The 12,385-nt window shown below is 35.2% G+C and overlaps 1 protein-coding gene across 12 annotated transcripts in view; it reads left to right on the forward strand.

Annotated features, from left to right (window-relative positions):
* LARP4 (La ribonucleoprotein 4) overlaps window positions 1-12,385 on the forward strand; it is a 66,064-nt gene that overhangs the window by 37,630 nt on the left and 16,049 nt on the right. For all 12 annotated transcript variants that reach the window (XM_019834914.3, XM_011283925.4, XM_019834917.3 and 9 more), the window contains 2 exons: window positions 9,530-9,742; window positions 10,647-10,750. In XM_019834914.3, coding sequence (XP_019690473.1) covers window positions 9,530-9,742; window positions 10,647-10,750 — 317 coding nt within the window. The remainder of the gene's footprint in view (window positions 1-9,529; window positions 9,743-10,646; window positions 10,751-12,385) is intronic.

The following is a 12,385-nucleotide window of genomic DNA, read 5'->3' on the forward strand; positions in this document are numbered from 1 at the left end:
GGAATTTTCTTTCTTTTTTTTTTTTAAATGTTTATTTTAGAGAGAGAGAGACAGAGCGCAAGCAGGGGAAGGGCAGAGAGAGAGGGAGACACAGAATCTGAAGCAGGCTCCAGTTTCTGAGCTGTCAGCACAGAGCCTGACGTGGGGCTCGAACCCACAAACCATGAGATCATGACCTGAGCTGAAGTCTGCCACTTAACCTACTGAGCCACCCAGGCGCCCTCTTTCTTTCTTTACGTGAATAAGAATGTACAGTAGACACTCAGCTGCTCTTTTCACTTAATAGATCTTTAAGATCTTTTCATTCACTGTTGTTTCAAGTATACATCCAGTATTGTTCATGTATATCACAGTTTAATTATCCTATCCATTTTTCTCCGTGGACAAGCATTAACTTGTTTCTCTTGTTTACAAATAATGTTGTAATGAACATTATTTCTTAAGCTTTGTTTGGAAGTTTCTTGTGTGTGGAATATACATATATATAATTTACCATTTTTAAGTACACAACTTAGTGGCATTTAATACATTCACATTGCTGTGCAACCATCACCAGTATTTATCTAGAACTTCTGCATCATTCCAAACATAAACTCTATGAAACAGTAACTGCCCATTCTTCTACCCGTTAGTAACCTTTCTTCTAGTCTCTGTCTTTATGATTCCTATTTTAAATATAGCATATAAGTGGAATCATGCAATATCAGTCTCTGTATTTGGCTTAATTCCCTTAGTATAATGTTTTTTATAATTTTTTTTAATGTTTATTTATTTTTGAGAGAGACAGAATGCAAGTGGGTTGGGGCAGAGAAAGAGGGAGGCACAGAATCTGAAGCAGGCTCCAGGCTCCGCGCTGTCAGCACAGAGCCTGACGCAGGGTTCAAACTCACGAGCTGTGAGATCATGACCTGATCCATGGTTTTCTTAGAGGTTAAAATTAAATTTATAACCACCTCATTTGAATAATATCAACTTAGTTTCAGTAGTGTACAAATATTCTGCTCTATATAAACTCTGTTGTATTCGTTTTCTTTTAAATCTGATAAAAAAGGAATTATATACCAGAAGTATAATAATATTTTCTTTTGTATTTGCCTGTGTAATTATCCTTACCAGTGTTCTTTATTTCTTCTTATAGCTTTGAGTTACTCTCTAATATCTTTATCTCACCCTGAATAACTCCCATTAGCATTTCTTGTAGAATAGGCCTACTGATTTCCTTCAAATTGTTTTGTTTATAACATCTTTTTCCTGATACTCTTAGGTTTGTCCATGGTTTCCATTAGCTCATTGAACACTTTTAAGATAGTTGATTTGGAGTGCCTGGGTGCTCAAGTCAGTTAAGCGTCCAACTTCCACTCAGGTCATCATTCTCATGGTTCATGAGTTGGAGCCCCGTGTCGGGCTCTGTATGGACAGCTCAGAGCCTGGAGCCTGCTTCAGACTCTGTGTCTCCCTTTCTCTCTGCCCTCCCCAGCGCTCGCTCGCTCGCTCGCTTGCTCTCTCCCTCTCTCTCAACAATAAATATTAAAAATATAAAAAATAAATAGAAAAATATTTTTTAAAAATACATAAGTTGATTTAGCATCTTTGGCCAGTAATTCCAATGTCTGGGCTTCCTTAGAATGGTTTCTATCGAATTCTTTTTTTCTTCCTGTGAATGGACCATAGGTTTCCTGTGTTTTTGTTTTTTAATTCTTTTTTGAGAACTAGATATTCTGAGTATTCTACAATATTAACACTGAAATATGATCCTCCCATTCCTGGTATTACTGAAGTATTCTGATAGATATTGCCAAGGGAATCTGCTGCTGCAAAGAGGAATGAAACTAAGGCAGGCATCAGAACTGAATCCTCAGGGATCTACCGAACCACAATAACACCCTGTATTTTTGGAGGACAGAGTCTACTACCTGCCTTGCACCAGCCAGCCACTCCAGGAACACAAGCCATTGAGGAATGGGATTAGTAGCTACTATTTGCATGCTGCTCACTTAGGAAAGATCAGTAGCCTCTCCCTTAACAACCACATTGTTGCATGTATTGATAGTTCATTCTTTTTTTATTGCCAAGTAGTAGGAATGTACTGCAATTTGATTATCTAGTCACTTTTTCAATCTTCTCTTTATTTAAAAATTTTTTTTTCAACGTTTATTTATTTTTGGGACAGAGAGAGACAGAGCATGAACGGGGGAGGGGCAGAGAGAGGGGGAGACACACAGAATCAGAAACAGGCTCCAGGCTCTGAGCCATCAGCCCAGAGCCCGACGCGGGGCTCGAACTCACGGACCACGAAATCGTGACCTGGCTGAAGTCGGACGCTCAACCGACTGCGCCAATCTTCTCTTTATTTAAATTTTTTTTTTTTTTTTAACATTTATTTATTTTTGAGACAGAGAGAGACAGAGCATGAATGGGGGAGGGGCAGAGAGAGAAGGAGACACAGAATCGGAAGCAGGCTCCAGGCTCTGAGCCATCAGCCCAGAGCCTGACGCGGGGCTCGAACTCACAGACAGCGAGATCGTGACCTGGCTGAAGTCGGACGCTTAACCGACTGCGCCACCCAGGCGCCCCCAATCTTCTCTTTATTTAAAAAAAAATTGATTGTTGATCTTAGTATTGAATGAGAAGAAGGAGTCCTTTATATATTTTGAATATAAGTTGTCAGTTATGTATGTGTGTGTTGCAAATCTATTTCCCCTAGCTTGTGACTTGCCTTCTTGTTTTCTTAATAGCGTATATTTGAAGAGCAGAAGTTTTGGAATTTGTTGTTGTTGTCATTTAATTGAAATGTACTTGATGTACAATATTATATTAGTTTCAGGTGTCTGAACGTAGTGATTCAACACTTCTATACATATGAATTGATCACCATGAGAAATTTAGCTAATATCTGTCCCCATACGAAGTTGTTACAATATTATTAACTATATACTTACTACATTCCCATGACCTATTTATTTATTTATTTATTTATTTATTTATTTATTTATTTATTTTGTAACTAGAAATTTGTACCTTTTAATTGTTTTCCCCTATTTCATCCATCCCTCTATTCTGTTACCCCTGGGCAACCACCAGACTTTTCTCTGTATATGTGTTTGTTTCTGTTTTGTTTTGTTTTGTTTTTTAGATAGCTGCATATAAGTGAAATCACCCAGTATTTGTCTCTCCCTGTCTGACTTAATTCACTTAGCATAATGTCAATGTTATGGCAGATAGCAAGATTTTGTTCTTTTTTATAGCTGAATAATATTCCTGTGTGCCTGTATACCACATCGTCTTTATCCATTCATCTATCAGTGGACACTTAAGTTGCTTTCATATATTGGCTATTGTAAATAGGGCTACAGTGGACATAGGGGCGCAAATGTCTTTTCAAGTTAACGTTTTTGTTTTCTTTGGATAACTACCCAGAAATCAGTGCACAGAAGGTGCCCTTTTTTCTGTATCCTCACCAACATTTATAATTTCTTGTTTTGTTTTAATAGAGCCTTGTAACAGGAGTAAGGAGGTACCTCTTTGTGATTTTGATTTGCATTTCCCTGATAGTGATGTTGAGCATCCTTTCATGTGGCTTTTGGCCATATATATGTCTTCTCTAGAAAAATGCCTATTCAGGTTCTCTGCCCATTTTTAATTGGATTATTTGGGGTTTTTTGATACTGAGTTGTGTATTTTGGATATATTTTGGATATATAGTTGGATAATATTTTGGATATTAAGCCCTTATTTTATTATTTGCAGATATCTTCTCCTATTCAGTATATTGTCTTTTCATTTGGTTGACAATTTCCTTTGCTATGCAAAAACTTTCTAGTTTGATATAGTCCCATTTGTTTATTTTTTGCTTTTGTTTTCCCTTGCCTGAGGAGACACATCTATAAGAGTATTGCTAATTCTGGTGTCAGAGAGCTTACTGCCTATGCTTTTCTCCTAGGAGTTTTATGGTTTCTGGTCTTAAACCATTTTTTGGTTTATTTTTGTATATGATGTAAAAAGTGGACCAGTTTCATGCTTTTGCATGTAGTTGTTAGTTTTCCCAACAACATTTATTGAAGAGACCATCTTTTCCCCATTGTATATTCTTGCCTCCTTTGTCAGAAATTAATTGACCAAAGAGCAGAAGTTCAAAAAAAATTTTTTAGAAGCCTTTAATTTTAATAAGGTCTTTTTTTATCTCACTTTTCTTTTCTTTTTTCTTTTTTCTTTTTTTTTTGTCTGAAATCAGTGTCTTTTGGGTCATGAATATTTTCTTTTATGATTTTAGAAGTACTATGCTTTCATTACTCACATTTAGGTTTTATGATCTACTTCAAGTTTCTTTTGTGTGTTGCAAAGTAAGAGTCAGGGTTCTTTTTTAAATGTGTGTTTTATTGGTTCTAGCATTATAAGATCTTGGGGTACATGGGTGGCTCAGTCGGTTAGGCATTTGACTCTTGATCACAGCTCAGGTCTTGATCTCAGGGTTGTGAGTTGAAGCCCCACATTGGGCTCCATGCTGCGCGTGAAGCCTACTTAAATAAATATACACATGCACACACACACACACACATATGTATATATTTTTAATCTATATCTATATATATAATCTCAGCCGAGCGTGTGTGTGTGTGTGTGTGTGTGTGTGTGTGTATGTATATATATATATACACACATATATATGTTTCTGCTGATATTTCCCTTTTCTTCAATTCTTTAAGAACACAGTTTCCTTTTAACCCATACATATTCCTAATGGCTGGGTTAAAATCTTAGTCTACTGTTTCCTAGGTTATCTTGGAGTCTGTTTCTTTGGGCTGCCACTTTCTTTTTTCTTTTCTTTTCTCTTCTTCTTTCTTGCTTTCTTTCATGTTTATTTATCTATTTTGAGAGAGAGAGAAAGAGCTCAAGCAGGAGAGGGGCAGAGAGAATCCCAAGCAGGCTCTGCATTGTCAACACAGAGCCCAGTGCAGGGTTTGAACTCACAAACTATGAGATCATGACCTGAGCCAAAATCAAGAGTCAGATGCTTAACTGACTAAGCCACCCAGGTTGCCCCTGGGCTATCATTTTAATAATGGACCACATTAAAAAAATGTTATTCACTTGGTTTTAGTTTCTTATCAGATATTTTAAGATTTAAGTAAACTACAGTGTATGATATTACTTTAGTAAAAGCAGTAGCTATAAATTTTTTTAGGGCATACTAAAATCAATTTGATATTTTACAGATTTTTCAAGATTGGCCATTATTGATTTCTTATTGTTTGGTTGCAATTTGGGGAGAGGGGATTTCCTGGCCTGTATCTATAAGGATCATAAAACATACCTTTCATTCATTTATTAAAATTGTAGTTTTGCTTAAATATGTATTATTTCACTTGATAATTTCCAACAAGTTGGTGAGGCTTATGATTCCTAATCTAATTCTCTCACATCTGTTTTAGCTCTATTGCAAAAGTCAGCAGACTTTTTCTTTAAAGGACCAGATAGTAGTGTAGGTTTTGCCAGTCATGAAGTCTGCTGTAACTATTCAACTCTGCCATTGAGGCACAAAACACAGGCAATATGTAAACAAGTGGTCTGATTTATTTTACTAAGTTTTAGAGCATTTGTTTCTCCCCCCACCTTTTTTTTAAATTTAGTACAGGAAATTGCAAACATAAAAGTGGAGAATACAGTAAAATCAATCACTGAGATCCCATTAGCCAGTTGTAACAATTTGTAGAACATTGCCATTCTTGCTTCATCCATTCCCACCTATTTTTCCATGCCCCCAATTATTTTGAAGCAAATTTGAAACTTAATTTTACCTGTAAATAAACTAGTATTAGTAGCTCTGAAAGGTAGGGATTTTTTAAAAATTATACTTACAATATCATTACACTTTAAAAAAAATGAACATTAGCTTCTTGAACATCAGTTGCTGTTCATATTTTCCTGATTCTCATTTTTTTTCTCTTTTTAAATCTATAGTTTCATCCTCTACTTACTTATCTTTTCTTTTGGAAGTGTGTTGTTGAAATAACCATGTTAATTGGTTTTACAGAGTTCCTCATACATTTTGCTAGTTATATTTTATTGTGTTAAAATACACATACATAAAATTTACCGTCTTTATACAGTGCAGTTGTATTAAACACATTCACCACCATCCTTTCTCATAATTCTTTTCATCTTGTAAAACTCACATTCTGTACCTATTAAATAATAACAACTCCCCATTCTCCCCCCCCATCCAGCTCCTGAAAACCACTATTATACCTTAAACGTATGGTTTTTGACTACTCTAATTTATATAAATTAAATCATATAGTATTTGTTTCTTTTTGACTGGTTTATTTCACTCAGCAAAATGTTTTCAAGGTTTATCCATGTAGCATATTGCAAAATTTCCTTCCTTTTTTTTTTTTAATTTTTTTTTTTCCAACGTTTATTTATTTTTGGGACAGAGAGAGACAGAGCATGAATGGGGGAGGGGCAGAGAGAGAGGGAGACACAGAATCGGAAACAGGCTCCAGGCTCTGAGCCATCAGCCCAGAGGCCGACGCGGGGCTCGAACCCACGGACCGGGAGATCGTGACCTGGCTGAAGTCGGACGCTCAACCGACTGTGCCACCCAGGCGCCCCAAATTTCCTTCCTTTTTAAAGCTGAATAACATTCTGCTGAATGTATATACCACATTTTACTTATACCGTAATCTGTTGATGGACACATGGATTGCTTTTGCATTTTAGCTATTGTGAATAATGCTGCTATGAACAGGGGTATACAGGTATCTCTTTGAGACCCTGCTTTCAGTTATTTTGGGTAATACCCACAAGTAGAATTGCTGAGTCATATAGTGATTGTTTTTAATTCTTCGAGGTATCTCCATACTGGTTTCCACAGCAGCTATACCATTTTACATTCCTACCAACAGTGCACAAAAGTTCAAATTTCACCACGGCCTCTCCAACACTTGTTCTTTTCTGTTTGTTTCTTTTTTTTTTTTTAAATAGTAACCATCTTAATGTGAGGTGGTATTTCATTGTAGTTTTGATTTGCATTTCCCTAATGATTAGTGGTAGTGAACATCCTTTCATGTGTTTATTGACCATTTGTATATTGTCTTTGGATAAGTGTCTGTTGAAGTTCCCTGCCCCTTTTTGAATTGGCTAGTTAGATTTTTTAATGTAGTTAAACATGATTCTCTGTCCCTGTACTTCATGCAAATTGATAGCCATATTTAGAGGCTTGATCAAAATTTGGCTTGACTTGGGAGCAGCAGAGAGAGAACAAAAAGCCTGTATGTTTTTGTGTCTGTCTCTTATGCTGGATGCCACTGATCATTGACTAAATCTATAAATTAAAGCTGCAAAGAGGTGCTATTTTTAGGCTTTCTTTTTTCTTTTTTCCATTTGTTAGTTGAAGCACTTCTATAAAGAGCAGCTTTCCATTATCTTCATTATCGTGAGGTGTACAACTCATACATGGAACACATGAGAAATGCTTGGTTCTAGCTTTTCTTAGCCAGTTTTAGAAAATGAACCTTCAAAACTGACCATTCGGGTGTTTTTTGTTGTTGAGTATTTAAACATACTTGATGTGTTTGTTGTCCTTATCGATGAATTGTGGCCTCTTTGAGTTAACTTATCAGTCCTTTTGTCATGGTCCTAGTAATTTTCAGTGGTTTGCTTGTGTCTTCTTGTATATTTGATGTCAAAGGCCTGGGGTCAGGTCAAGTCTCCAGAGTCCCCACTTTATTTTTATGGGGAGGTGATAATTTTTAGCCTACTGGCTAGGCACAAGGAGTTCTTGTGGTTACTGCTATGGTCATTGTTTAAAAGCTTTTTCATTGGACAGAAATATGAAATATGGATTGGTACCTTTTTTTTTTAACAAAAATGTGAGTTTATACTGATGCTTTTGATTTAAATTCAGGATATATGGTTTTTTACTTCTTTAGTCTTAACGTTTGTGTCTCCTTTCTCCCATGTGAAAATCTCAGATCTCTTTGACTCCAGTATAATTACTGATTTTTTTGTATCCCATAGTCACACACAAAAGTATCAGAATAGCAATACCAAAAGCAATATAAATCTGACAATATATTAAGAATTTTTTTGCTATACTTTGCCTTGTAGTTTATTCCTGAGACTAACAGTTGGTTTTGTTATGGCTGAAAGTCACTTAGGATTTCTATGTGTTGTATTACTAATTGAATGCACATTAAAGTTAATTTTGCTGGATGCTACTGAATATTATTTATTTATTTTTATAATTGATTTATTTTCAATGTGTGCATGGTTTAAAAGTAAAATATCTAAAACATGGTATATTAAATACATATTCACACATATATATGTATGTATGCAAGTATATCTTTATATTCCTATGTGACTTAGCTAAACAGTAGCTTACTATACATACTCCTTTATCCTCCTTGCTTTACCTTTTTTTTTTTTTAACATTTATTTATTTTTGAGACAGGGAGACACACAGCATGAACAGGGGAGGGTCAGAGAGAGGGAGACATAGAATATGAAGCAGGCTCCAGGCTCTAAGCTATCAGCACAGAGCCCGACGCGGGGCTAGAACTCACGGACCCCAAGATCATGACCTGAGCCGAAGTCAGCCGCCTAACCGACTGAGCCACCCAGGCGCCCCTACCTTTTTTTTTTTTTTTTTTTTTTTAAAAAAACAATAGTATATTCTTGAATTCACTCCATAATAGTATTTAGAGCAATTCATTAGTTCTTTTTATTTCTGTTTGATACTCAGTTGTGTGGATGTACTCTGGTGTATTCAGCCATCGATGGCTGAATTGTGCGTGTGTGTGTGTGTGTGTGTGTGTGTGTGTGTGTGTGTGTATTGAAGATAGTTCTTTTTCTCCATCCCTATTATAGTGTTTTTGAACAGCCATGTATATCCTTTTTTAAACTTCTTTTTGTTCAGTGTATATTTGGAAAAGATTCCTAGAAGTGGGATGGGTGAGAATATGGAAAATGCATATATGACTTCAGAAGATAACTGCTAAATTTTCCTTTGTAAGTGTTGTGCTATTTTACGTGTCCATCATCAGTGTATCGGAGTGCCTATTTTGCCACAATCTTATCAACCGTATGTTGTCAAATTTTTGGATTTTTGCCAATCCTATAAGTGAGAAATGTTAATTCCATTTTAATTGCATTTCTCTTACAAGTAAGGTTTAGCATCTTTTCATATGTTTAAGAGCCATTTGCCTTCCTTTTTTCTGTAAACTGTTCATTTCTCTAACATTTTTTATCTTTTTAGAATTTGTATGTTAGAAATATATTAGCCCCTTTATCTGTGATAATTTGCAGTTAGTTTTAATATTTTGATATTTTGACTTTTGTAGCTTTACCTTGTTCATTGTTATATTTGCCATGCAAAAGTTTTTAAAGTAATTTAAAGCTATCAATCATTTCCTTTTGCTCTGCTGACTCTACAGTAGTCAGAAATAACATAGTTGTGTAAAATACGTTTAAAAAGTAAATATATTTGTGAGAATATACACTTTATTATAATATGTTCCTCTTCTAGGCAAGGATAAAAGCCATCAATACATTTTTTGCAAAGAATGGTTATCGATTAATGGATTCCAGTATGTATAGTCAGCCTATTCAAACTCAAGCACAGTATGCCTCACCAGTTTTTATGCAGCCTGTATATAATCCTCACCAACAGTACTCGGTCTACAGTATTGTGCCTCAGTCTTGGTCACCAAATCCTGCACCTTACTTTGAAACGCCACTGGTAAGTGAAATCCTTACAGAATCATAAAATTTTTCACTTAAGCTGAAATTTGAAGAAATCAGCTAGAGTAGTTTATTTTTTGTTTTGTGTTGATATTGGTTATTTTCTGACTTTTAAGTAGTGATAATGATATCTAATCCCCTATACCAAATATACGCACGTGACTAAGGGCTAAGCTATTTGTTCCTATTTGCTGAGTGAATTAAAATAAGAGACTGGGTCAATCCTGAGTAGTTTAAAATGCTTTTAGTTTTGGTAAACTTTTTCAAAGAAAAATGTACTTTATTAAGTAATAGCCTAATGATTCCTTTTTCTGTAAATTAGGTAATATTGGAGTATTGCAAAAAGCAAATAGGTAAAATGCTTACAAATGTTTTTGCCTTATAAAAGAAATTGAAGGGGTGCCTGCCTAGCTTGTTCCGTAGAGCATGCAACTCTTGATTTCAAGGTCGTAACTTCAAGCCGCACTCTGGGTGCAGAGATTACTTAAAAATGAAAAATCTTTAAAAAAAAAAAAAAAAAAGGCAGGGTTCATTGGGTGGCACAGCCTGCTTGGGATTCATATTCTCTCTCTCTCTCTCTCTCTCTCTCTCTCTCTCTCTCTCTCTCTCTCTCCCCCTCTCTCTCCCTCTCTCTCCCCCTCTCTCCCTCTCTCTCTCCCTCTCTCTCTCCCTCTCTCTCCCCCTCTCTCTCCCTCTCTCTCCCTCTCTCCCTTTTCTCCCTTTCTCCCTCTACCCCTCTCCCCTACTCATGCACACACACACACTGTAAAGCAACAAAAAAAAGAAAGAAAGAAAAAGAAAAATTGATGCTAAGTTGTTAGTTCATCAGGAGTTTCTTACAGCCTTTACGCTATATTCTGCCCTTTACATTAATTGGTTTTAAACACCAAATTCTCTTTTAGGCTCCTTTTCCCAATGGTAGTTTTGTGAATGGCTTTAATGCACCAGGATCTTATAAAACAAATGCTGCTGCTGTGAATATGGCTCGACCATTCCAAAAAAATCGGTAAGATGAAAATCATAGTGGAATTTAAAGAATACTGTGTTAATAGCAATGCTATTTACAGACTTTTTAACCAAAAGCTTAAACAATTTTACTCTAGAATTAATAAATACACTTTCATCTAAAGAGTTGATAATTTGTATAAAAAAAGACTTGGAACTGGGATTGTAAATGATACATACTGATTTTTTTAAATAATAAAGATAATAGAAAATTATTTTATGATAGTAGCAAAATCTGGTGTCTAAATTAGTAGTCTAATTAGTAGTTTAATATGTAACACTTTGGAGAATGGGTTTTTTGAGGATAGAAATATTAGCTGATTTGAGTATTGAATGTTGGGAAAATGAGTTACTTAAGATTTTTAAGAATTTACTTTTGAAATGATTTCCATGAACTATAGCAGCAGCTAACATTATTGAACATTTAGTGTCTAAGGCTTTGTCTTAAGGGCTTTACATATTTTATCACAGTTTTCATAACCCGATAAGATATATACAGTTATTATGTCTATTTAAGATGAGGACATTGAAACAAAAGGGTTAAATATCATGTCTATGAGCGTGTGGCTAGTAATTGGCAGAGCCAAAATTTGAGCCCAGGCAATTTGACTTTAAAGCCTACACTTTATTTTTTTTTATTTTTTATTTTTTTATTTTTTAATATATGAAATTTATTGTCAAATTGGTTTCCATACAACACCCAATGCTCATCCCAAAAGATGCCCTCTTCAGTGCCCATCACCTACTCCCCACCCTCCCATCCCCCATCAACCCTCAGTTTGTTCTCAGTTTTTAAGAGTCTCTTATGTAAAGCCTGCACTTTAAAAAGTGTTCTAGATAAATTATTGAGAACTCTGGAAACTATTTGCTATCATATAAAAGATTAATAAGTCTGTTAAGTGTTAATTATTTTTGTATAAATGTCAACTGATAATCTCAGTAATTTGGTATATATTATGATTTTTGATAGAGTATGAGTAACCAAAGAAAAATGGGCTTCTATGGTGGCTTAGATTTATTTAATAGTTTATATTTATTGTTCCTTGTTTGCTTATTTTGTGAGCCTCCTAGGTTTGGGTTTTTGTTTTTTTAATTATTTCTTTTCAGGGATTTTCTCTTGCTAGATCTCATTCTCCCAGTTGGTTCTTTTTGGCAAGGAGACCACATGGGGTATGTTCTTCTAAAATGACTTCTAGGAACTTAATTCTTTTTTGTAAGGTTTTCCTGGAACATGCCTCACTGAGAAAGAAGACTCACGGTATTAAGTGTTGTTCTTAGTGGTTTCTGGAAGCATTCATAATGTATCATCCTCTCATAATCAGTTTTTTGTACTCACACAGTTTGTACTCACTGACAATTGGTTAAAGCATTTGAAGATCGTTTACGAGCATTAGGAAAACTTTACTACATATACCTATTCTTACTGCTTTATGATGTTTCAAATGAGATCTCTTTCTGTTAACAACGATGGATGGTTCTTTATAATTCAAAGGATTATTGTGCTCTTAAAGATGGTTTTTGGTTTGGTAATAAAGTAACACCCGCAAAATTCAAGTATTGCTAGGACATATGAGTAGAAAGGTACAGGGAGCTTCACACATTGTCCTTTAATCCCAATCCTGCTTTCAGAACGACT

The sequence above is a fragment of the Felis catus genome, chromosome B4 (genome assembly GCF_018350175.1).
Source record: "Felis catus isolate Fca126 chromosome B4, F.catus_Fca126_mat1.0, whole genome shotgun sequence".
Classification (NCBI taxonomy): Eukaryota; Metazoa; Chordata; class Mammalia; order Carnivora; family Felidae; genus Felis; species Felis catus.